The sequence below is a fragment of the Meles meles genome, chromosome 10 (genome assembly GCF_922984935.1).
Source record: "Meles meles chromosome 10, mMelMel3.1 paternal haplotype, whole genome shotgun sequence".
In the NCBI taxonomy this organism is placed as follows: Eukaryota; Metazoa; Chordata; class Mammalia; order Carnivora; family Mustelidae; genus Meles; species Meles meles.
In genome coordinates this window covers 12,898,558-12,911,162 of record NC_060075.1, presented here as the reverse complement: position 1 = coordinate 12,911,162, position 12,605 = coordinate 12,898,558, and the positions used below count along the sequence as shown (strand labels likewise).

General features: G+C 43.4%; 2 protein-coding genes across 2 annotated transcripts in view; both read left to right on the top strand.

Annotated features, from left to right (window-relative positions):
* Positions 1 to 9,456: 9,456 nt before the first annotated feature.
* Positions 9,457 to 12,605, top strand: part of TAS2R4 (taste 2 receptor member 4) — a 35,881-nt gene continuing 32,732 nt past the window's right edge. The window contains exon 1 of the mRNA XM_046020912.1: positions 9,457 to 9,868. Within this exon, the coding sequence (XP_045876868.1) occupies positions 9,799 to 9,868 (70 nt within the window). The 5' untranslated portion in view covers positions 9,457 to 9,798. The remainder of the gene's footprint in view (positions 9,869 to 12,605) is intronic.
* On the top strand, positions 10,175 to 11,979 carry TAS2R3 (taste 2 receptor member 3). Its single transcript, XM_046020911.1, has one exon. The coding sequence runs from the start codon at positions 10,175 to 10,177 to the stop codon at positions 11,123 to 11,125; it is 951 nt and encodes a 316-aa protein (XP_045876867.1). The 3' UTR covers positions 11,126 to 11,979.

Below are 12,605 nucleotides of genomic sequence, written 5' to 3'. Positions count from 1 at the left end.
TTCTTACTAATTCACACATTCTTTATCTTCATACACACAATGAATTCGTTATCTAATTCTCTTCTAAGACCTTCCCCTGCTAGCAGAAGTAAAAACCTCTACTGCCATAGTCCTTCAGACTTTATCCTATGTCTCATTCTAAATTTGGAGAGGGACTGGGGCATACTATGTACACAAAACCTTAGCAATTAGCCTTTAAAAGAGTAAATATAAGCATAATTTTTCAGCAAGTATTACCTAATTTGGCTTGAAGTCTCTAACGAGGATCCTTAACAGTCCCTTATTAAATAAAGTAGGGCTTAAGTTAAGAACACAAGTACCACCCTTAACGCTTCTGGCAGTATAGCAGACAACATCCCACCAGATGCTAAGTATGATGTAGTTTCTTTCGTATCCTTGGGAATCTTCATTTGGGCTTAAAAAATACCAGAGACTGGGTGATTTAAACAGCAGACATTTTGTTGCAATTCCTAGATCATCAGGGTGCCAGCATGGTTGGTTTCTTGTAAGGCTTGTGAGGCCTGTGTTCTGGCTTGTAAGTGGCCACCATCTCGCTGTGTGCTCACGTGATGACCTATTTTTGCTGGCAGAGAGTGAGTGAGCTCTCTGGTGTCTCTCATAAGGACACTAATCCTGTTGTGTCAGGGCCCCATCCTTATGACCTCATTTCACTTTATCGTCTTAAAGGTCCTATCTCAAAATATGGTCACATTGAGGATTAGGGTTTCTATATGTGCATTTTGAGTGGACACAGTTCGGTCTGCAGCATCAGCCTTATAAGACAAAAGGGAATTCCTCAAGTGACAAGTTCTAAACTAAGCTGAAATTAGAGCAGTAAGTGGGCAACGCACTGAAGAAAGGGCATTCCCTGATGACATGCTAATCTCGACATTGTGGTTTGGACATGAAAACAAAGGATATGTGTCAAAGGTGCGGCTCAAGCAGTCTTGGCATTAGGAGAGCATTTCTCTTAAAATGATGTCTTACCACTACTTCTCTGACAACTTACTTGTCCTGAGGCTTTAGCAAGCATAGTTGGGAAGGAAAAAATAAAGTATTAAGATAGAAATGAAGAAAGTTACACATGCTGTGATTACATAGAAACCAGAAAAGAATCTGTAGATGAATAATTAGAAGTTGCTGGAGATAAGATCAGTATACAAAAGTCAATTGCAAACAACAGCAAAGATGCCCTTATACAAGAGCATCAAAAGATGAAAGGAGTCTTCCTAGTGTGTGGTCTCTGTGGAGAACATAAAACCTTATGGAAATACATTCAAAGACTCAATGTATTGGTAAACCATGTTTATTGTAAGCATCAATAATGTAAAGATACCAACTGTCCCCAATTTGATGTTACAGATCAAATAAAAATTCCCAGAAGTTTTGGGCAACTGGACAAGTTGATTCTAAAAATGCATTGATATTCAAAGGTCCAAGATCAGAAAACATACTCCTAAAGAGGAAGAATGAGATAGGGGACTTGCTTTGTCCGCTGGCGAGACTTTTTTTTAATTAAAGCCGTGCTGATAAAAGAACTGTACTGTGGATGCAGGAATAAGCAAGTGGTATAGAATAGAGAACCCAGAAGCAGACCATGTACAGGTGGACATGATAAATGATAAAAGTGGCACAGATCAGTGGGTAAAATAGAGATTTTTATTCAATAAAGTGTGCTAGGGAGATTTGTTATTCATACAGAAAAAAATGAAATCAGATCTCTACCTTACACCTGACGCAAAGATCAATTCTTGGTTATTTAAAGACTTGTGAAAGGCAAAACATTAAAAATTTTGGAAGAAAATATGAGACAGTGTCTTTATGATCTGGTGACATGGAAGTCTCTTTTTCGGGCGCCTGGGCGGCTCAGTGGGTTAAAGCCTCTGCCTTCAGCTCAGGTCAGAATCCTAGGGTCCTGGGATTGAGCCCCACATTGGGCTCTCTGCTCAGCGGGGAACCTGCTTCCCCCTCTTTCTCTGCCTGCCTCTGCCTACTTGTGATCTCTGTCAAATTAAAAAAAAAAGGTAAAAAAGAGGGATACATTTAACTATTAAAAATAACCTTTTTAAAATCAGAATTTACCATAAAGAAAGCAAAATGACATGTCACAAGCTGGGAGAGAAGATATTTGCAATAGTATAACTGAAATACAGGCTGAGTAAATAAAGGATTACAAAGCAATAAAAATACAATCTAGAATATATGAAGGCATACAAAGCAAAGAGGAAATAACAGCTTAGAAAAATGGGGAAAGACATAGAGACTGAAATATAAATGACCCATTGATCTATGGAAAAGTAGTTGACTTCATTAAGAATCAAGGAAATGCAAACTAAAAACTGCAGTGAGATTTCATTTTAAGCCCTCCACACTAGCAAATTTTAACACTTTTGTTAGAATGAAGTGTGAAGGAGGATTCTTTACACCAGTGGAAATTATGCGCTGGTGGGAGGGTGTAAACGGGCACCTCCTTTTGAGAAAACATGTCAGCATGAACTGGTGTTGAAATTTCATCTAGTTATTCCCTCTTGAAGGTACACCCTGTAGGAAGTTTTGCCCATGTGGCCCAGGAAACACGTACAAGAGTGTTCTTAGCAATAATGTACATAATAGCGCAACCAACAACCCAAGGAAACTGCTTAAAGGTTCATGAGCAGAGAATGGGTTAATAAATGTTCACACTGTGACATACAGCTGTGTAAATGTATTACAACCATTCCAGAAACAGTAGTTTTTAGAAACATAATACTGAGTCAGTATTAGTTAAAAAATAAATCTGAAACTTGGGTTAAAAACAAAAATCAAGCTTCCTTTAGAAAATTTTTTATTCAGGGTATCTGGGTAGCTCAGTCCACTAAATGTCTGACTCTTGATTTTGGCTCAGGTCTTGATCCCCGGGTTGTGAGATGGAGCCCCACCTGGCCTTGGGCTTCACACTCAGCGGGGAGTCTGCTTGAGATTCTCTCCCTCTCCCCCTGCCCTCCCCCCGCCTCCATGTGTGTACTCTCTCAAATAAGTCTTTTTTTTAAAAAGACAACTTGTTTATTCAGTATGTATTTATTGAGATTCTGCTGTGTGCTAAGGTCTGAGCCTAGGACCTGAGTGTTTAGTGAGTAAAACACCCAAAAGGGGCATTATTAATTAGTTGGCATGACAGGCTGAGCCTTAGGTGGGGCTTGATCCCAGGACCCTGGGATCATTACCTGAGCCAAAGGCAGACGCTTAACTGACTGATCCACTCAGGTGCCCCTGTTCCTTCCTTTTGTAGGAAATTTGTATTGCAATGAGAAAAGTTGTCTGAAAAATAACCCTAGTTCAAACTCGGTTGTCTGGAGAAAACACTAGCTTTTCCCACCAGTAAGTGCTTACATAAGCTCAGTTACCACAGAATTGTTGACTCTAATACCAGTGGGAACTACAACATCCTGTGGATTCCAAGGTCCCCACGTATTGGTCATCTGGTCTTCTCAGACAACTCCTGTAATAGCTGGCTTCCTAAATTTGTGTTTTCTGGCACCTAAGACTGTTCTACTACTGATGAAGTTGCCTTCATGCTTTTATTACAAGAAGTGAGAACAATAGGAAGGGTGAGGCACTTCCATTGGCATACAGAACTGCACTGCTCGCCGAACAGTGCTCTGGTCCCCCTGTGTGTGTAATCATAGGAGGATGAAGGAGAGTCATGCTTTTATTCCTATTGTTGATATGAGTTTTCTCTTACTCCAATAAAGGCTGTTCTTAACTCAGACCATATGATATGGTAAAATTTATCTTGAATCCTGGTACATGCAAGAGGACATGCGGGAGAGATTCTTTGTATATAGTATAAGGAGTTTACATTTTGTAGCTGTACTACAACGCCGTTGAAGTGTTGTAAGTAGTGGAGTTAAGTGATCTAAAATATATTTTAAGATCATTCTTGTGATTGTATGGCAAATGTATTACAGAAAAGAAGATTAGAAGTAGAGAATGGGTTTGGGGGCTGTTGAGTAGTTCAAATGAGAGACCATGGTAACTTGGACCAGTATGAAGGTAATGAAAATGGAAAGTTCAGGATATGTTTTGTGACAAAAATGGAGAAGTCATTGGTAAGTTGATGTGGGGTTATAGGAAAGACAGAATCAAGTTAATTTTTTTTAAAAGATTTTATTTATTTATTTGACAGAGAGAGATCACAAGTAGATGGAGAGGCAGGCAGAGAGAGAGAGAGAGGGAAGCAGGCTCCCTGCTGAGCAGAGAGCCCGATGCGGGACTCGATCCCAGGACCCTGAGATCATGACCTGAGCCGAAGGCAGCAGCTTAACCCACTGAGCCACCCAGGCGCCCCCAGAATCAAGTTAATTCTTAGGTGGTGCTTGATTTGAGCACCTGCATAGATGATGTTGCCATTTGCTGAAATAGGGAAGATTGGGGGAAAGAGTTCTTTTAAAGTGAGAATAGGGGTGCTTGGGTGGCTCAGTCATTAAATGTCTGCCTTCGGCTCAGACCATGATCCCAGGGTGCAGGGTTCAAGCCCCGCATCGGGCTCTCTGCTTGGCAAGGAGTCTGCTTCTCCCTCTCCCACTGTATCTTTCTCTGTCAAATAGATACAATCTTTTTAAAAAATAAAATGAGAATAAATGGAGAGTTTTGTTTTGGACATGTTAAATTTGAGATGTCCATGATAGAGCCAAGTAAAGAAGTTAGATAGGTGGGTGAATATGGGAGCTCTGAAGAGTGGTATGACATGAAAGTGTGCATTTTGGGCTTACCAACGTAGGATGGTTTAAAATAATGAAAATAATATGTATTAAAAACTTACTGGCGGGAGTTGCAGTATGAAAATGGTATTATAGGTTAAATGAGTTTCTTTTCCTTCTTGAACATAACCCCAGTACCCCAAGGAGAATGCGAAACAGAGATAGATGTGTGTTATATCTTTTTTGAAATATAACAACTAAAAGTTCAAAAATCGGTGGAAGGTCCGTGCATTGTTCAGAGTCCAGTCAGGAAAGAGGAAGCCAGTATAGGTATTTCAGACAGAGGGGATTTAATGGAGGGAATTATTTACAAAAAATGTGGGAAGAGGGAAAGAGAGAAGGAAGGGTGCTGTCAGAGGCAGAAACTGATACCATCCCTGGGCTGGCACCATTGAGCGTGCACCTGTTGCTGCATTGCTGGGGGTGTGGTTACAGTTGTTTCTGGTATGCTGAAGAGGCTTTGCCTTGGCCAGGCTGGCTAACACTGTATAGATGATTTTATCCTGGTTCATGGGGTCTACGGTCATCATTCTTAACCTAGTCAAAGGAACTGCCACCAAGGGACACCCTGTTGGAGTGAGAAGCAGGATTTTTCTTTTTCCTTCCTGCTCATCTGCCAGTTTTCGTGCTGACAGATAACCAACAGCAAAGCATCTGGAAAGGGCGTCTGGGAAATGATTCATAGAATCCCAGACCCCACTGTATGGAGCAGAGTACAGATGGGGCTTATGGGCTTGAGGGCGAAAATAATAACTAGAATAGGCTATGGAAAGCAGTAGTGATCAAAGTGAGGTTGGCTGTGGATTGGGGATTTGATTTTACCCTGTTGACAGCTAGTAACTTAGCCCGTCACTGTTTCTCGGAAGTTGGCAAAAGATATGAAACCTCTGGATCGGAGAAAAGTGTGGTATTATCGGCAGCACAGGAAGCAGTGTGAACACCGGCGTGTTTCTATCACTTCCCTTTGTCCCGAGAGTCCCCAAGGGCAACGCACAGGGCTCAGGTGGAGTTCATTATGGAGAGAGACACTGAGCCTGGAGAGCATGCAGCTTTTATAGCAAGCAGGAGACAAGCCTGCTCCTTGTCCCGGAGGGACACATTACCTCCTCCTTTCTGGTTACTCACTGCACAAAATGGCCCCGGTCAGGGGTGGCCAGGGCCTTGTAACTTAGCACATCCAGCAAGGTGTGTGTAGGAGCTGAGAAATCCTGGAGGAATGTCCCTGTCCCCAGTGTCTGTAGGAAAAGACTGGATGAACATTTGTGGGTAACATTATGGCAGGATAGGGGGTCAGCTTGATGTGTTAGCACGGTAGCTTGTTACTGAGCATCTGGATAATAGACTCTTGTTCTGTTTTTGTAAAATAAAGTTTTATCAGTTTGGGGGATGGAACTGAAGGTGCAAATGAGGACTGTGTTCATTTGGAGTGGGCCATACGCTGCAGTGTTCCGCAGTGGGGTTGTATGCAGTGTAAGACCAAGGTCGGTAAGGTGCGCTTTCCCAGATGAGGCACGTAGAGAATGTACACGTGCACACATGGTGTGAGGGAGGGTCTTCAGACCAGTCCTGTTTACTCAGACTTAGAATTTGCTGTTGCCTCACCTCCAGGTGAGGCTTTTAAGGGACCCAGAAGCCTACACTCCACTTATCGTTGTAGGTGGTCTCTCTGCTATATACACCCAGCCGTGCTGGTTTCCTTCTGTATTCTGCAAATTAGTGAACCTCAGTTGATGGAAAGGGCTATTATTTGTGACTTGTCTTGCTGTCAGTCTGAGTGTCCCGCTGGTGCTTATCAACTCGGTTGTCATGCTAGTGTCAGAGCAGGAATGAGGCGAAGACCTGGACCGGGATACCTCAGTCCCTGCAGAGAAAGTGCCAGAATAATCAAGGGCAGGAAGACGATAGTGCACTGTCTTGTTAGTCTGCTGGCTTGTGTTTTGAGGCTTATTCCCTCAGCGCACTCTCTTTGGGGTCTCCCAACTGAGAAATCTCAGCGACTGTCAGGAGGTCCCCTCTACACTGCCCTCTGTTTCTGGGTGGTATGGCCATGTGGTGCCCCACTGTTCCGAGCCCTGGGGCACCGCACTAGCTGCTTATGGTTTCCCCATCCTCTGCTCACACTTTTGTAAATAATTCCACTTTAACACCTTTCTGGAATTACCCAGTTTGTGCCAGTCGCTTCCTGTGGACGTCCTGACTGATATGCTCCCTTTGGTCTTTTACTTAGAAGGATGGTTGAGAGCAAGAGCGTGATCCCTCAGTAGTCGTTCTAGATGTCTGCAGCCTGGGATGAAAGATGCAAGGATCCAGCACCTTGGCTCTGGCATTGATTCCCTAACAAACCATGTGTAAAGATGCACATTTTGTAGAGTTGGACTTGAGTGTGTGTGCTGTTTCAGTGGAGGATGGCGAATGTACATTTTGGAAGCAGACATTACTAGTGCTATGATATTAGTTATTGTATGATAGTTGTAGTGTTTATGTTAAAAAGTGGGAATGGGGGCGCCTGAGTGGCTCAGTGAGTTAAGCCTCTGCCTTTGGCTCTGGTCATGATCTCAGGGCCCTGGGATTGAGCCCCACATCGGGCTCTCTGCTCAGTGGGGAGCCTGCTTCCCCCCGCCCCCCGCCCCGCTCTCTGCCTGCCTCTCTGCCTGCTTGTGATCTTTTTGTCAAATAAATACATAAAATCTTAAAAAAAATTGGGAATGGTGTAACTATGGGCTCATAATTCTTATCAGTGGTACCTGATGGAGTAGCAGCAACAATAATGCTGATATCCAACAATGTCTTTTTCCCCCAATGATCTTTTATTTTTTTTCCTCATTTAACAAATATTTATTTATTTATATGTTTGTTTGTTAAAATTTTTAAAATGATGTTATGTTAGTCACCGTACAGTACATCATTAGTTTTTGGTGTAGTGTTCCATGATTCCAACGACGTCTTTTAAACTCTGAAATGGAACTCTGGCCACCCGCTAGTACATTGTGTGTGGAAGCACTGTCCTGGAAAAGAACCAAAACTGAGAAAGAAAAATTATAGTTAACCCTAGATTGCTCAGTAATGACTTCTAAAAAGGTAAACGTTGTAATTTTGAAAGGCGTAAAAATATTAAGGCTTGTAAAACAGGATGATCAGCCATACGTGGTACGTGAAATGAATTCTGATATGTTACATATTCTAAAGTTTCTTCCCACTGAATAATTCTAATACCTGGGGTAGAGGAATTTTATTAGCTTACTGCTTCTTAGGAGAGGATGTAGAAGGTGTTATGAGAACAGAAATGTGCATCTATAGAACTGATGCCACGAGAAAAAAATTGAACAGCGTCAGTGGTGGGTTGTGGGACCAGCATTACAACTGGGCTAAGGTCCTGTTAAAGGACTGCCAGAGACATCTGGGAATTGCCTTACTGTCATTCTGGAGCACAGAGCTCAGGAGCATTCAGCCAGGTTGTAAAGTTGGCCTGAGAGGGCTGAGGGTGATGAAGGAGGGCTGTGCTCATGGCCGAGTATTCTCGGTAATGCTCTGTAACCGTATCATACGCTGCAGAACGCCAAGCCTGATGAGGTTCACCTGGCTGCGTGGCGGGTATCCAGAAGAGACTCTGTTGTTTGGACAGATTTGTCATCTGCTACTGTGTGAGGCCTTTTTTTTTTTTTTTTTTAATATTTTATTTATTTGACAGAGATCACAAGTAGGCAGAGAGGCAGGCAGAGAGAGAGAGGAGGAAGCAGGCTCCCTGCTGAGCAGAGAGCCCAATGCAAGGATCATGACCTGAGCCGAAGGCAGAGGCTTTAACCCACTGAGCCACCGAGGCGCCTCTGTGTGAGGTCCTTTTGAGGGGATCTGAAATTCTATCCTTTTATTTGGATGGTGTTGCTAAACTCTCTGCTTTGTGTCTTGGTGGCCTTGATTTCTCTCTTCATCCTTCAGATAAGTGTTTTCAAACCGTATTTATTACAACTCATGTGTAGATTGTAAAATCAAGTTTGCGATAGGCAAGCAGCAATGAAAGAAATTGAAAGGATAGATAATATCAGACTGCCACACCTCTAGAAAGGGGAAATAATTGTTTTGTGACCTCCTCTGTGTTCCCAGGATAATATGTATATATGGTGAGATGGATATAAAACCCTATAAAGATTATTACTGTTGGCCATGGTCAAAATTTGTAAGGCACTGTGTTACACAAATCAGGTTTCTTTGTTCGAAGAGACTGTGTGTGATTTCTGTCAGCTTGAACTACTGTTGACATATTGATACAGTGGTCATGCACTATGAAAATCTACATTTTATTTATTTATTTATTTTTAAATATTTTATTTATTTATTTGACAGAGAGAGAGAGATCACAAGTAGGCAGAGAGGCAGGTGGGATGGGGGGAAAGTAGGCTCCCTGCTGAGCAGAGAGCTGGATGCAGGGCTCAATCCCAGCACCCTGGGATCATGACCTGAGCCAAAGGCAGAGGTTTAACCCACTGAACTACCCAGGTGCCCCTGAAAATCTACATTTTAAATAGCTCATATGCTATAATTCATTATTGTTATTTAAGTACTCAGGTAGTTAAGACTTCTGGTGATATGGCTCTCTAGGGAAGAACTTGGAGCCCCCTCGTGTAAGGTATACACTAAGAGGCATACCTTTTATTATTTATTTATTTATTTTAAAAATTTCTTTTCAGCATAACAGTATTCATTGTTTTTGCACCACACCCAGTGCTCCATGCAATACGTGCCCTCCCTGTTACCCATGAGAGACTATGGACTCTGAAAAAGAACCCGAGGGTTTTGAAGGGGCGGGGGGTGAGAGGTTGGGGGAACCAGGTGGTGGGTAATAGAGGCATACCTTTTAATTCTAACCCAGGACCTCTGGCATTGAACTTTTTTTGCTTAAAGAAAGTTCAATTAATGCACTTAAACCTCCCTCCAGGTAACTTTGATAGTGCCTTCTGGTGGAATTCTGATCTCCCTCCTTCTGTGTGTGTCCCTGAGTCCTCCTTCCAGGAAGAAGACTTCTCTTCTCACTCTTCAGAGCGACTCTGTATGACTTCTGGTCATGCACCTTTCTGTCCCGGGTGGCGTGGGGACCTCCCTCCCTTTGGAATCGTGTGCAAATCCTCGCCTTGGTGAGTGAGATCTCTTCCTTCTTTGTGTGACATTGAATACTCCTCTATTTGCATTTTGGCAAAGAGCTGCTGAGTTTCAATCATAGACGGAATGTGACAGTCCCTGTCATCTGTGAAGAGGACAGACTAATCGGAAAGACCCAGAGAGGGTTCACTAAATTGTGCTCTACGACAGACTAAATTGGGCAGAGACAAGAGACAGGTACAGTGAAGCAGCAGGTAGAAGTGACAGGTTCACAGAGCGGAGTTTCAAGTCAGCAAGGAGATTGTGCATCAAGAGAAAGAACAAGGTTAGGTCTAGCTGACATGTCAGGGCTGGAGAAATGGATGTTCTTGCTTCTGTCTGCCACCGAGTTCATTCTGGGGATGCTGGGGAATGGGTTCATAGTGTTGGCCAATGGCAGCAGCTGGTTCAAAAACAAGACAGTCTCTCTGTCTGACTTCATCATCACTAACCTTGCTCTCTCGAGGATCGTTCTCCTGTGGATTCTCTTGGTTGACGGTGTTTTAATGGTGTTTTCTTCCAAAGTACGTGATGAAGGGATAGTGATGCAAATTATTGATATTTTCTGGACATTTACAAACCACCTGAGCATTTGGCTTGCCACCTGTCTCAGTGTCCTCTACTGCCTGAAAATTGCCAGTTTCTCCCATCCTACATTCCTCTGGCTCAAGTGGAGAGTTTCCAGGGTGGTCGTTTGCATGATTTTGGGTGCCCTGTTCTTATCGTGTGTCAGTGTGCTATCTCTGATCCAGGAATTTAAGATCTATTCTGTTCTCAGGGGGATCGATTTCACAGGGAATGTGACCGAGCACTTTAGAAAGAAAAGAAATGAATACAAAGTGTTCCATGTTCTTGGGACTCTGTGGAACCTCCCTCCCCTAACTGTGTCTCTGGCCTCGTACTTTCTGCTCATCCTCTCCCTGGGGAGACACGTGCAGCAGCTGCAGCGAAGCGGCATCAGCTCCAGAGATCCGAGCACCGAGGCCCACCAGAGAGCCATCAAAATCATCGTGTCCTTCCTCTTTCTCTTCCTGCTTTACTTTTTGGCCTTTCTAATTACATCCTGCAGTTATTTCATACCAGGAACTGAGATGGTCATTAGGATCGGAGAAGCAGTTACAATGTTTTATCCCACTGGCCACTCATTCATTCTCATTCTGGGAAACAACAAGCTGAAGCAGACGTTTGTGGAGATGCTGTTGTGTGAGCCTGGCCTTCGGAAGCCTGGATTCAAGGGACCTTTTGCCCCCTAGAATGACTGAGGGCATAGAGGAGAGCCTGGGAGTCCTTTAGTCTGGCTCAAAGCTAAGGGCTCCTCCTGATCCTTCCGTGGCACCAATTCTGTGACACCAGGAGGAGAGAGACGCGACTATATTATGCTGGCCCACTGGGGACATGTCTCTTGGCTTCTCTTTGTATGATGGTTTTGGAGAGGGTGAAACAGTCTCTGTAAAATGTCAGTATAGTAAGAACACTCACTGTATAGATGTAGAGTTGTATTTTAATAGCTATCAACCTAATGAGCTGATTCCTAGCTTTAACTTCAAGTTTATATGGACAGTGATGAGCTGATGTAACTAGAACAGTGTAATGGGTCTGCGGGAAAGAGAAGAGGCTTTGCAGTTCCACAGACTTGGGTTTGAATTCTGGTTCTGTCTATTTCCAAGACTTTTGGCCTTTGGTGAGTTACTTTCATTTACTTTCTGATCCTCTCTCCTGTCATTTTAAAATGCGGACAGTGACACAGAGTTCACAATTCAGGAGGCAGCGTGTCCCAGCGTACTGTGTAGAGCCCTCGCTCGGTGAAGCAGGCATCTGACTGACAGTGAATTGTGCAGCAGGAGCAGTTCCCGCAGGAGACGAGTTTCCACACATCCTCTGTGTGAGGACAAAAGCAGTGGAATGAGAATCAAGACCCTTGGCCAGCAGGCTCCAGTCCAGTCCGGTGGTGGTGATTTCCCTTCAGTACTCCTGGTGTTCCTTTATCGTTTAGCTGAAGTAAATTGCCAAGTAATTTTTTTATTTTTTAGATAGGGCAAAAGTCCAAGCAATTTTTCCTTTTTAAACTAACCACGATGCATGTGAACTTCGAAAACTTGAGAGTTTTATAAAAAAAAATGTAAGCAGTTTTTATAAATTCAGTACATCATCTTTTTTTTTTTTTTTAAGATTTTATTTATTTATTTGACAGAGGGAGAGATCACAAGCAGGCAGAGAGGCAGGCAGAGAGAGGAAGAAGAGGGCTCCCTGCTGAGCAGAGAGCCCAATGCGGGGCTCGATCCCAGGACCCTGGGATCATGGCCTGAGCTGAAGGCAGAGGCTTTAACCCACTGAGCCACCCAGGCGCCCTAGTACATCATCTTTTAATACAGTTTTGCAGGCATTGATTAATTTCCTATCACTGAACAGCATCAAGAAGTCAATGAGAAGATTATTACTTAAGATCATGAAGAGTTCTCAGACTCATGGGTATATACAGTTAGTTCCCATGGCAAATCTGAATCCAGCTTTCTGTCACTAATGGGACTGTCAGGTATAGAGCATCGTGGCTATGAATCTGGGCCCTGAAGGCAGATGGCCTGGGTTCTAGCCCCGGCCCCTGCCCCTGTGAACTGGGTGACTTGGGGGAAGTTTCTTCACTTCTGTTTCACCGTCTTCATTTGTAAAATGGGATTAGTAATAGTATGTCGTTGATGGGGTTGCTGGAAGGAGTGAGTGAGTTACCAGATGAAA

Coding starts and splice junctions, on each gene's coding strand:
- TAS2R3 (XM_046020911.1), top strand. CDS start 10,175: ATGTCAGGGCTGGAGAAATGGATGTTCTTGCTTCTGTCTGCCACCGAG.